The 13,125-nt window shown below is 41.2% G+C and overlaps 1 protein-coding gene across 4 annotated transcripts in view; it reads right to left on the bottom strand.

Moving 5' to 3' along the window:
- Positions 1 to 5,297: 5,297 nt before the first annotated feature.
- GSAP (gamma-secretase activating protein) overlaps positions 5,298 to 13,125 on the bottom strand; it is a 107,313-nt gene continuing 99,485 nt past the window's right edge. For all 4 annotated transcript variants that reach the window (XM_023192525.3, XM_023192526.3, XM_023192527.3 and 1 more), the window contains 5 exons: positions 8,819 to 8,938; positions 7,942 to 8,003; positions 6,648 to 6,749; positions 6,388 to 6,487; positions 5,298 to 5,991 (listed from right to left, as the gene is read on the bottom strand). In XM_023192525.3, the coding sequence (XP_023048293.2) occupies positions 5,900 to 5,991; positions 6,388 to 6,487; positions 6,648 to 6,749; positions 7,942 to 8,003; positions 8,819 to 8,938 (476 nt within the window). In that variant the 3' untranslated portion in view covers positions 5,298 to 5,899. The remainder of the gene's footprint in view (positions 5,992 to 6,387; positions 6,488 to 6,647; positions 6,750 to 7,941; positions 8,004 to 8,818; positions 8,939 to 13,125) is intronic.

Raw genomic sequence — 13,125 nt, 5'->3', positions numbered from 1 at the left:
GCAGAAATCGCCGGTCTTCTGTGTCGCTCGCGCTGGGAGATGGAGACTGAAGCTGTTCCTATTCGGCCATCTTGCTCCGCCCCCTGTTTTTTCTTTAAGCTATCTATTTCTTTGAATATTTCTCCCTTCACTTCTTGTATCATTTTTTGGATTTCCTTGCATTGGACTTCACCTTTCTCTGATCCTTCCCTGAATTAGCTTAATAACTAACCTCCTGAATTCTTTTTTGGGTAAATCAGGTATTTCTTCTTGGTTTGGATCCATTGCTGGTGAACTAATGTGATTTTGGGGGGGTGTTGACCAGTCTTGTTTTGTCATATTACTAGGGTTGGTTTTCTGGTTGCTTCTCATTTGGGTAGGCTCTGTCAGAGAGACGGTCTAAGGCTGAAGGCTGTTGTTCAAATTTTTTTTGTCCCACAGGGTGTTCCCTTGATGTAGTACTCTCCGCCTTTTCCTGTGGATGTGGCTTCCTGTGAGCCGAACCACAGTGATAGTTGTCTCTCTTTTGGGTCTAGCCACCCAGCTAATCTACCTGGCTCCAGGCTGGTACTGGGGGTTGTCTACACAGAGTCCTGTGATGTGAACCATCTATGGGTCTCTCAGCCATGGTTACCAGTGCCTGTTCTGGTGGAGGTGGCATAGGGTGCAGTGGACTCCATGGGGGTCCTTAGCTTTGGTGGCTTAATGCTCTATTTTTGTGCTGGTTGGCCTCCTCCCACCAGAAAGAGATAGCACTTTCCAGAAAGCATTAGCTCTAGTAGTGTGGAGAGGAACCAGAGGTGGCCGTGGCCCTAGAACTCCCAAGATTATATGTCCTTTGCCTTCCACTACCAGGGTGGGTAGGGAAGGACTATCAGATGGGGACGGGGCTAGGTGTGTCTGAGCTCAGACTCTCCTTGGGCAGGTCTTGCTGCAGCTGCTGTAGTGGAGGGGGTTGAGATTCCCAGGTCACTGGATTTGTGTACCTAGGAGGATTATGGCTGCCTCTGCTGAGTCATGCAGGTTGTCAGGGAAGTGAAGGAAAGCCAGCAGTCACAGGCCTCACCCAGCTCCCATACAAACTGAAAGGCCAGTCTCACTCCCGCGGTGCCACCCACAATAGCCCAAAGTCTGTTTCCAGGCAGAGGGCAAGTTGGGCTTGAAAACTTGCCCAAGGCTTTCTGCTTCCCAGCTGCAAAAGAAAAGGGCTTTAGTTCTTTCCCCACCTGTGAGGTCCGCAAGCCAGTTTCGCACTCTCCCCGAATTCTGGCCAGGAGGCTTCTGGCCCCGTTCAAATTGTTACAAAGTTCAGCTAGAGAAGTCCTTCTCCCTTCAGAGTCTTACCCCCTGCTCCTCTGGCCGCCCTCCTGATGGATCCCTGTGGTACCAGGCAGGAATGGGCTGTTTGGGGATCCAGCGAGCTCCCAGTGCCTTTCTGCTACTTCTTCTACCCCTGTATTTCGCTCGGCGTGACTCTAACTTGGCTCAGCTCCAGGTAAGGTCGGGAACTTCTCCCACAAACAGACCTTCAACTTCTCCAGTAGGGGTGTGTGTCTGGGAGAGAAGGGTCTCTGTTTCCCACTTCCGCGACTGGGGCACTCGCAGTATTTGGGGTGTCTCCTAGGTCCTGCAGGAGCAGTCTGCTTCCTTCAGAGGATCTGTGGGTCCTCTCAGGATTGGTGGTCTGTTCTTGTAGTCGATCTGGAGCTAATATTCATAATGCAAGCCTCTGCATGCTTCTCTTCTGGAGCTGCAATCTAGTCCTGCATCCCATCTGCCATGATCCACCCACTGAGTCTACACATTTTAAATGGGGGATTTAATCCATTTACATTTTAGGTTATTATTGACAGGTGAGGACTTACTCCTGTCATGTTATTGATTGTTTTCTGGTTGTTTTATTTATCCTTTGTCCCTTCCTCTTATTTACTTTTGTGGGTAGATGGTTTTCTGTAGTAATAAGGTTTGAGTCCTTTCTGTTTGTGTATTGGCTCTACTGATGAGTTTGCCAGTTTTACATGTTTTTAATTTTTTTTTTTTTTTTTTCTGTAGAGACAGAGTCTCACTATGTTTTGCAGGCCAGCCTTGAACTTGTGGCTTCAAGTGATCCTCCCCACCCCAGGCTTTCAAAGTGCTAAGATTACAGGTGTGAGCAACCATGTCCAGCCAGTTTCACATATTTTCATGACGATGGTGATTGTCTTTTCACTTCCAGATGTAAGATTCCCTTGAGTATTTCTTATGGGATTTCATGTAAGGCCTGTCTAGTGGTGATAGATGTCCTTAGTTTTAGTTTGTGAAATATTTTATTTCCCCTTCATTTGTGGAGGATAGTTTTTCTGGATATAATATCATTGGCTTTTTTTTTTTCCTTTCAGTACTTTGGTGATATCAACCCATTCTCTCCTAGTCTGTAAGTTTTATGCTGAGCAATCAGCTATTAATCTAATGGGGTTTACCTTATATGTGACTTGACATTTTTCTCTTGCTGCTTTTAGCATTCTTTATTGTTGCCTTTTGATAATTTGACTACAATGTGCCTTGGAGATGACTTGTTTGGCTTGAATCTATTTGTGGTTCTTTTAGCTTCCTGGACCTGGATGTCCATCCCTCCCTCATGACTTGTGAAGTTTTCTATTCATTACATATGTTTCCCTCACCTTTTCCCTTCTCTTCTCCTTTTGGAATGCCCATAATATGATTACTTGTTCACTTAATAGTTTTCCATAAATCCTATAGGCTTTCTTCATTCCTTTTTATTCTTTTTACTTTGTCTGCCTATATTATTTCAAAACACTTGAAGTTTAGAAATTCTTTCTTCTGCTTGGTTTAGTCTTGTTGCAGCCCTCAATTGTGTTTTTCATTCATTGAATCCTTCAACTGTAGGATTTGTTTGGTTCTTTGTTGGATTTCTCATTCAAATCATGAATTGTTTTCCTGATTTTGTTAAATTATGTATCTGTATTCTCTTGAATCTGAGTTTCCTTAGGATTATTATTTTGATTTTTTGGCATTTCCTATATTTTTTTATAATTGGGGTCTGTTACTGGAGAATTATTGTTTTCCTTTGAAGTTGTCATGTTTCTTTACTTTTTCATGTTTGATATGTCCTTACATTGATTTCTACACATCTGGTGGAAAAGTCAGCTCTTCCAATTTTATGGAGGTTTCATAGGGAAAGACTTATTTGTATAAATGAGTTGTGGGGTGTCAGTTCAGTGGAGTGCATGGGCCTTCATTCTAGCTGGAAGGAGAGTAGTGTGCTATCTTTAAAGTTTCTTCAGCTGCAATCCACACTAGTGATGTTTCTCAGTGGCCTAGATTGAGAAAGTGTGTGGCAACTGGGGTGGGCTCACCAGGCTATTTTTCAAGTTGAGGGCAGATGCATGCATGTGGTGGATCAGTCAACTTGGAGTCTGGCTTGCTGGAGTTGGAGCCACGGAGCTTTTACTTTGGCTAGGAACATGGGCATGTGGTTGCTCAGCCTAGGGACGTGTCTGCCAAGGGCAGCCCATGGTGCTGTTTCTCACGCCCAGAATGCAGGCACAAGGCTGCATGGCTGGCCTAGGGGCACATTTGCTGAGAGTGGCCCACAGGGCTATTTATCATCAGGCCTAGAGCACAGGTGCAAGTCTGCTTGGCAGGCCAGGACATGTGCCTATGAGAAGCATCCTATGGGGCTGTTTTTCAGGCCTGGTATGCAGACGCACAGCTGCTCAGCTGGCCTGGAGGCATGTTTGGTAGGGACACCTCACAGGGCTGTTTCTCAGGCCTGGGACATGGTCATACAGCATCTCAGCTGGCCTGGGTATGTGTCTGCTGAGGGTGGTCCACAGGACTGTTTCTCTGGCTCAGGACACAGGCACATAGGTGCTCAGCCAGCCTGGGAGCAGCCCATGGAGCTGCTCCTCAAGCCCAGTATGTGGGTGCAAGGCTGCTCAGCTAGCCTGGGATCATGTCTATTAGGGGTAGCCCAAGGGGCCATTTCTCAGGTCCAGTTCATGGGCACACAGCTGCTCAGCAGGCTTGGGGGTATGTCTGCCAGGGGTGGGCACAGGGCTGTTTCTCAAGCCCATGATGTGGCTGCATGACTGTTTAGCTGGGCCAGCAGTGTTTCTGGAGGGAAGGGGGTGAAAGTATCTTTATTTCATACTGGTAGCATTATGAATTTTATTTTGCAACTCTGGGAGTGAGAAATATTCCATCCTTTTATTTTACTAAATTCATCTGTACAAGGTCCTAATCCTGCCAGATTTAAAAGAAATTTAATCTCTCTCAGCCTAAATCTAACCTGCTTGGTGAGTCATAAAGCAATTACTTGGGATTACCTTTGAAAATAAGAAATACTGCATATTTAAACATAGTTCCTGTATTGTAGGAATTAGTAACCTCATTAGGGATTCAAAAATACACACATAGGAAGTTTGAGCAACCTAAGAATAGAAAAATAACATCACAAAGGGAGGGATACTTAAATATTACAATGCATGGTACTGGCTCAGAAGGAAGATGCCACCAGGTGCTAGAATGGTCTGGATCACAGAACTGTTTATCTGACCTGTAAGCATGAATAAGATTTTAACAGACGAGAGGGAATCAAGGTGTGAGAAATAACCTAAAGCAAGGCTTGGAACTAAGACAAGAATTGTGTTCAAGGCCCAGTGAACTGACCTGGCTGGAAGAAAATGTTCATATTGTACAAGGCAGGAATTTGGGCTACTTTGCATGTCAAGGAGTTTGAATTTTATCCTATAATGAATGGCAAGTTATTAAAAGATTATGAGCAGAGTGACCAGATCAAACTAGTGTTTTTCTCAAATATGTTTCAGATAAATTTAGACCTTAGGGAGCAACTAGAACAATCCAGATATGCAAAGAAATGAATGAAAACAGGGATTGAAAGATAATGACCTTATCAAGAGAAAGAATCAGCATTGCATTGACTAGGCTCCAAGATTTTGAGCCTAGTCATTGGTGACCATGAAGTATTTGACCAAAAAGGGTAATTCTATAAGAGAGGACAATTTTTAGAACAAAATTTTAGTCAGGAAGTTGAATGATCATACCAGCTAATGATATTTATAATTATTAAAATCTCAAGTTCAGTCTGAAGACAGAAAAGCAAAGGGTTGTGGGCTGACCTTGGGCTGCAACTGTATTTGTGGGTTAGAATGAAATCACTATAGAAAAGTGAAAAAAGGAAATGGTAGAATGAGTTAGGTGTCACATGGGGGCCTTTGGAAAAAAAAAAGACTCATGATTCTTGGCTTCAATAAAAAGGCTACATTCAAACAACAGGGAAAGTCAGGCCAAAACTTTGTTTTCAGATTTTTTAATGACAAAATATTCCTAAATCAACGTTTTATAAATATAAAAAAATTAAATACATTTCATCTGAATTCACAAAGACAAACCCTGCTGTAAATACTAAGTACAAATTATTCTGTGCTGGACATGGCAAATCTGATTTAGTACAAACTCAGTTTTTAAAAGGAACCTCTTTCCAAATAGTGTTCTTACATAACATTTAACTTTTCTTCCTGTTATTTCAATGACACACCTCATTTTTGCTTTTCTAAGCACTGTTCCCTACATTTTTAAAGCATATTTTATTTCAGAGTGCAACAGAAACTAGCTTGTGGCCTATTAAGCTACTAGGAAGAGCATAGTTTATGCCACTGTATGCCTTCTTAGACCATTTATCATTTTTCTACACTCGATTGCTCACTGGCTATTCAAAATTAGAATGTGATACAGCAGTTATAGTTCTGTCTGAACATGTACCAACCTGAAACTCAGATGGCTAAACAATTTCTTAGTTTTGTTACCAATTTTAAATATTGCTAAAAGATTCTCAACAGGAGTAAGGATAATGAGCAAGATTAAAATGGCAGCAGCAGATCCAATTGCATTTTCTTTTTCATAAGCCCAAAAGCATTGTGGTGTGTTTCAGAGCTGCTTCCTCTACAAATTCTGCATCCACATTGTCATCTCCTTCAAAAGGATACAGGGCTGGAAAAACATGGGGAGGGGGCAGGGAAAAAGGGTTACTATGGGGCCATGAAACATTTATAACTTTGTGCTCACAGCTCATTAAAATCATAATTATATTTTAGTAAAATGATTTTTTTGAGAATATGTTTTTAAATTTTATTAAACTTCAGCACCAAGAACCTTTGCATCAACCAAATGGGCTTTAAACCTCTTGACTCTTAAAACTTCAGAGGTGATTATTTGGTAATTTACTCTAGGTAGTAAATTGGGTACTGCTAATGTAAACCAACTGCTATAAGGGCCTACTTGTCTGTAAAAGGATTTTGGAAAGAAAACAGTTCACAGAAGTGAATAGGGAAGGACTGATGTGTCAAGGGAAAAGTGGAAAGACCCTGAGAACAGGGAGTAAATTACCTTGATTGGAGGACTCTATATCTGTCAGAATTTCAATGAAGTAGTTCAGAGGCAGAAATTCTACACTGAAGGATGACTTGTCAGTCATAGAATTCCGAGGCTAAAAGGGAAACCACTTCAGGTGTAAGTTGGTTCTCCACAATAAGCACAATTTTAAAATAAAGTGTTAAGAACTATAATTGCTGTCCATATAGATATGTTGTCACGGGCAAACAGGATCCTAAAAACATTTAGTTGGCTGTACTTTCAGAGACACTCACCTGTTTCTTATAGTTCTGAAGCAGTCGCGTCACATGGTTCCGTGAAATGATGTTAGAACTCATAGGATGATCCCAAAGTCTACAAATCTTCTGACCAATAAGCTATTATGCAAATTGAAAAAAAGTAGAGAATATACAGCACACTATATTAAGTAAATATACCTTATATCTACTCATAATTATAAAAGCATTATTCCAAAGTAGCTGGTTAGCCTAAGACAGGCCCTTGATGATAAGGACCCTTGGAGAAATGCCATGTTCCTATGAAGTTTCTACGAGGGAGTAAATACTCTCTCAAATGCTACACTGAGGAAAGTGGTTTATACACTGATGTTGCCAAACCCTTTTACTCAAATGGAGTTTATCCGCTGCTCTTCAAAACCAGAGATGGACATGCCAACTCTGATGTTTTGACAGGAAACTAAGGGGTGTACGCATGTTTATATCAACTTTTCTGCCATTGTCTTGCCTAGAAAATTTTAATTCCCTAAGAGTACTGGGGAAATAAACAAACTTGGAGACCAAACTAAATATTCAGCAATGTTCCCCAGAGAGATCTAGCTATGGAAAATATGCTTTGTTTTCTATTCTTGCCTTTGCTTCAGTAAGCCTGTGAGTGAGGGGGAAGGGCTACTACAGAGAAGGGCGATTAGGTCCTGAAAGACAACAGACAGCCGTTCGTGAGAGGACAGTGCCAGAGGTGCAAATGTGCAAGGCGTGTACACAGCAGATGGAACTGGCTTCTTCAGGTCAGGAAGTTTGCAGAGTTAGAGGCTCAGAAGACCCTGCTGTGGAATTTCATATTTTCATAGTATCTCTGACTCTGAGTGTTGATGTTCCCTTGTGTTTCTCATTCTTCCTTTCACCTGGGAATGTCTTCCTACCATGGTAGAAATGCAGTAAGGGGAAATACTGTTCTAGAACCTTCTGTCCTCACCTGTATTCAAATGTATCCAATTTAAATCTGTTTAAATGCAAAAGCACGTTTCCCGTCTCCCTCCCTCTCAGACTCAGATGTAAATATTAGTGTGGTTTCCTAAGAGGCGAAAATGGCTTAATGTTCTCACTGGACTGTGCCAAGGCAGTGCAGAGCCAGAGGAGCAAGTGCTCTGTAGGCCCAGTTGGAAACAGCTGACAGAGGGCTGGGGATGGGTGGAATTTCTTGGAAGCGTTGAAAAGTGAAACAATTCAATTGACTTTAACCCAAAGCAAGTAAATGCTCTTCTTGCAAGAAGAAATTGAAGGAGGGTCATGCCAAAACTTAGGGAGAAAATAAAATGTAACTCAGGATTACCGGAGGAAGCCGCAAAATGATACTGAATTTCAGTTTTTCATTTTTCTCTGTATTGTCCAGATCTACAAAAAAGTTAGAGATTGGCAAATGAAACAAATACCTGTTTTGATACTTCAGCAAGTTAATATTAATACTTGAGTGGTTCATCTTGATAAGACATATCCCAACTGTGCAGTCTGAAGCTAATCTAACAGCATTTTGGAAATTTTACTCTGACTCTCTGAATAAAAAGGGATTTTTCTGTAACTAGCTGCCAGGTGCAAAGCAATTTTATTGACTAACTTAAAACAGAAGGTACCTTGAGGAATGACAAATGCTTTCATATAAACAAAAATCATCTTAAAATACAATTGAATTGAGTGATTATACTACAGAATTTAAAGTTCAAATCCATATAAGCATTGCCCCTTTCAATAATTTTCCTTGCATTTCTAGTCTAACTTTGAAATGACAGAGTTAATAGCTGAAAGTAAGCCCTTTCGTGACATTTTCTTGAGAAACGAGCCTGCAGAGGCTCCTAGCCTCAAGTGCCCTCTTGCACAGAAAAGGAATCTAATAGTTGTATGTGGATTGTAAAGTCCCTTAGGACCTCTTGAAGGGCTAAGACACTTTAAATGGGCCCAAAAGATGATTACAGGGAATGGATTGTGCTCACAGGACCAGCTGTATAATTTGTGGGGCTCAGCACAAAATGAACACGAGCAAGCCCTTGTTCAAATATTACTAAGAATTTCAAGATGTAACGCAGCATTAAACTGAAAAGGGGACTCTTAGTGCAGCCAGGCTCTTTGTGACTGCACAGGTTGCTCGCCCAAGAAGCTAATCTTGGCGGTGCTCTGACTGGAACTAGCACTCTGGCAAACTCAGGGCCTCTTACCTTTCATGAGCCTTACGACAGCTGTTTCAGTGAGAAGCAACACTCCACTGTCAATGCAATGCAGCAGGTTATGCAAAGGGAGACAGTGGACCCCAAGGATGGTGTGCAGAGTATGAAAACCTAGGATGAGAGATCCGGAGGGTAAACGCAGTCAGCCAACATCTCCAGCAGCCCCCAGGGAATGGATTAGATCATGTTAATAAAGCAGTTCAGTGCTTGGTGCCTGGAACCAACTAAATTTCTTGAAAACAAGGTCCAAGTTTCCTTCTCTGTATTATTCATAACTAAATATCATGCTGGGTCTATACTAAGTTTCTGGTAACTATACATTCCCTGCTCCTTGGGTCCCTTCCTATGCAAAAAGAGAGCAAGGTCTGCTCGATGGTTTTACAGTTTGATATGTTTGTGATTCTACAGTAAGGTAGCAAAAGAGTACAGAAGCACTTCAGACTTCATACGTCCAGACTAAAAGGTTGTTGGGATGAGGACCTTTTTGCTGAAGGGAAACAAATTTGGACCAGAAGGGAATAGTTTATATGGCTGATCTCTGGATATGCCCTAGAGAAAGGCTTTTAGAGTCTACTTGGACTAAAGTATAGTAAAGAAAGAATTAAAACAATATGGCCAGATAGCAAATTTATAGGAATTCAATGGAGAGGCTGGCATTCTCAAGCCTGTCTCATGGGTAGAGCTACCCACAAAAACCCAGATCTCTAAGTATACTACTACTGACAAAGATAAGAACATCATGCATGGGAGAAGGTATCAGACCAGGAGAGAATCAAAACAGCTCTCTTGGAAGTGATGGCATTTGTGGGGAGCTTCAAAGGACAGATGCAATTCCTCTGAGTGGAAATGAGCGGGGACAGTAGAAAAAGCCAGGTTTGGCATGAGCAGCCCTAGGCCAGAATCCTGCTCTATTACTCACCAGCTGCAGGCAACTAAGCCTTTCTGAGCCTCCATTTCTTCATCTCTAAAATGAAACCACCAGTACCTTTCCCACAGGCTGCTTTGAGAACTAGAGCCAGGTCTATGAAGAGCCTAGCATGAAATATAACAATCGCGACCTGTACTGGACATGTACCAAGGCTTTCAAACTGTGTACTGGCTCATCTGATCCTCATACAAAACTATGGGGTGGGAATTACTAGATTCCCACTTCATAAATGGAAAAGCCAAAAGGCAAGATTCACAGGAGCTAGGAAACTTGCCCAGGATCCTATAAATAATAATGTGTAAGTTGAAATTGCATCAACTATGTGAGTGTAGTGTAGGCTTTCAACCATAATACCACTGTTACTCAATAACTGGCAGCTGTGTTAATAGAACATGAACAGAGGTCCAAAGATGAGAAAGTATAGGGCATATTCAGAAAATAGTAAATGGTCCAGGTAGGTTAGAATCATATTAGGAGAATGATTAAGAGGTAAGGTTGGAATAGCTAATTTATTCAGCACATCCCTTCCACATACCTGGCAAGGGGCTAAGAGTACAAAAAGAAGCAAAACAGGCACAACTGCTGCTCCCATACACCTTACAATCTGATGGGGGAGACAATCAATTACAAAAAACAGACATTTAAAAAAATGTGACCAGTTCTATGTTTGTGAGTGCAGGTGACAGAGGTTGAATGCTGAATGACAGACATGTATTAATTTGAGAGACTGAGGAGGCAATGAAAGTTTTTAAGCAGGACAGAAAGAAGATTTACCATTGGGATATTAATATGGCCACAGGAAAGAATGAGTTGGAGTAACAATTTGCTACAGAAGTTATGAAGACCTATAGAGAAGCTATTGCCTGAACGTGGATCAGAGGTAATGGAGGCACTGAATCAGAGAGGCACGGTAACAGGCACAGGCTTCGCAACTGATTGAATGTGGGAATGACAGAAGAATCATAGCCTGCACTTGGAAAGGTACCTGGCAAAAGGATGATGCCCAATGAGCAGGGCTTAGAGTCAGAGAAATCATGGGATTTTCTCTCTCTAAACACATGAATCACAAGCCATGGGGCACAGTCCTAAGTCCTTGTAACATCAAGGGTCAGATGAAGTACAGGCTCTGCCCACAAGCATGTGTTAATGGGCTAACAGGATGAGTCCACTAGCTTCCTTGAGTCCAAAAAAACTCCACTATTTTACTAGTTAATTAACAACAAAGTTTTTCAAATGGATTTGGAAATTCTTCACAAAACTATTAGTAAAAAAAAAAAAAAAAAAGTTACAAAATTATTTCTGAAGAAAAGTTTACACTAGATTATTGATCCTATTGATTTTCTGGATTCAAATTTCCCTCTCCAGCCCTGAGTTCATATCCTAAAGATCCCTGATGACCCTTCATCCTCTATCCCCAGGACACAGTCCCAAGTTCAAGGACCTGTTCTTGGCCTCTGTACATCAGCTCTGAGCAACAGAGCAAATTGGCTATAATTAGTCATCAGCTCCACCCAACTTTAGTCCTCATCTTCCAGGGCTCCTGGCCGCCTCTGGCCAGCAAGTGCAATACAGTTCCTTTTTTTAAAAGCAAATGCCCTAGCTCTAAACCCTGACTTCCTTCTTGTGGTTCCCATTATTCCCTTCTGAACTTTAACCAATTCATGTTACAAGTTTCTGACAATTGTTTAACTCAAATAGTCCTCATTAGTCCAGTAGGCCTGGAAAGCAAGCACACTTACGCATGTGCATGTAGAAACACCCTGAATTCATACAAGCATGCATGTGTACACACACACACATGATCCAGTGTCACTTCCCGCCCATCTATTTCCATGTCACATGATGGAAATAAACATTTAAGAGAAAAGGAGAGAGCATGAAATACTATGCAGCCATAAGAAAGGATGAGTTCATGTCCTTTGCAGGGACATGGGTGAAGCTGGAAACCATCATTCTCAGCAAACTATCTCAAGGACAGAAAACCAAACACCACATATTCTCACTCATAGGTGGGAACTGAACAATGAGAACACTTGGAAAAGGGGTGGGGGAACATCACACACTGGGGCCTGTTGTGGGGAGCTGGGGGAGGGATAGCATTAGGAGATATACCTAATGTAAATGACAAGTTAATAGGTGCAGCAAACCAACATGGCACATGTATACCTATGTTACAAACCTGCACATTGTGCACATGTACCCTAGAACTTTATAATTTAAAAAAAAGGAGAGAGAAACACCTTTTCCTTACCTGACCCACAGACACAAGCCATAAGTCTACTTATAATAATTCTCGACCGCTATGGATAACATTTTTCTATGTTTTCCCTCCTTATCCCTGTGAAGGAATGTGAGTTGGGTAGAAAGTGGATTTTTATCATCTCCAGGCATAACAATGTCCCCCGTAAGTTTCATTTATTTTCAAAAGAAGCTTGAATATCTGTAATGAACCAACCTGAAACTGTCAATCCATTTCCCTACCAAATTTTTTGTGTTAACAACAAACAATTAAGAATTTAAGCCACAAAGGTAGTTTTCCTGAAATCCTTCACTCTTCCTAGGGTAACTCATATTCCTCGTAACTCATATTCCATTGGAATAATTTTAAACCATCCATTCCCCTCATGAATGGTCACTTTCAACTCCTTTTGTACTGCCTCTACAGACAGACCTTAAATAAGGTGGATGAAGAATGAAGGATTCCAAACCATATCAGATGTTTCATAAATGCAGAGAAGCATACGCTGTAGGGATTCTTTAGGCCCATAAATAGCCCATGTTTCAACATCAACTAATTCAACTGGAATATAAAATTCAAGCAGCAGCATGGATTTTGGAGCCAGACTGCGTGGATTTGAATATCGGCTCTGTCACTTAATAGCTATGTGACTTTAGGCAAATTACTTAACCTTTATGGCCTCAGTTTTACCATCTATAAAATGGGAATAATATTAAGTGGAACCACATGAAAGTGCCATTTTTGTTGGCCAAAAAATTGTTGGACACTGACAATTTAATGTGGTCCAATTTAAGTTTCTACCAGTTACGAATTTTATGAAAATTAAGTGTACTAATTTGTGTGTACTTTCAACAGTACCTGGCACAAAACGGGTATCATATATATGTTGACCTAAAATGAAGGAATGAACAAATGATGAATGGATGAATATATATGAATGAAGTAACTAAAAATCAGCTGATATGCAGTTACAGCTATCATAAAGTTTAACACTCGTTAGAACTTATATGCAATAATAAACCCATTCATATACAGGCAACTAATCTTCAAAAGCACCAAGAACACACAATGGGGAAAGGATCGTGTATCTCTGATAAGTGGTGTTGGAAAAACTGTCCACAGGCAAAGGAA

Source organism: Piliocolobus tephrosceles, chromosome 8 (assembly GCF_002776525.5).
Source record: "Piliocolobus tephrosceles isolate RC106 chromosome 8, ASM277652v3, whole genome shotgun sequence".
Lineage (NCBI taxonomy): Eukaryota > Metazoa > Chordata > Mammalia > Primates > Cercopithecidae > Piliocolobus > Piliocolobus tephrosceles.
The sequence above is the reverse complement of the archived record's forward strand: the minus strand, read 5'-3'. Positions and strand labels throughout refer to the sequence as shown.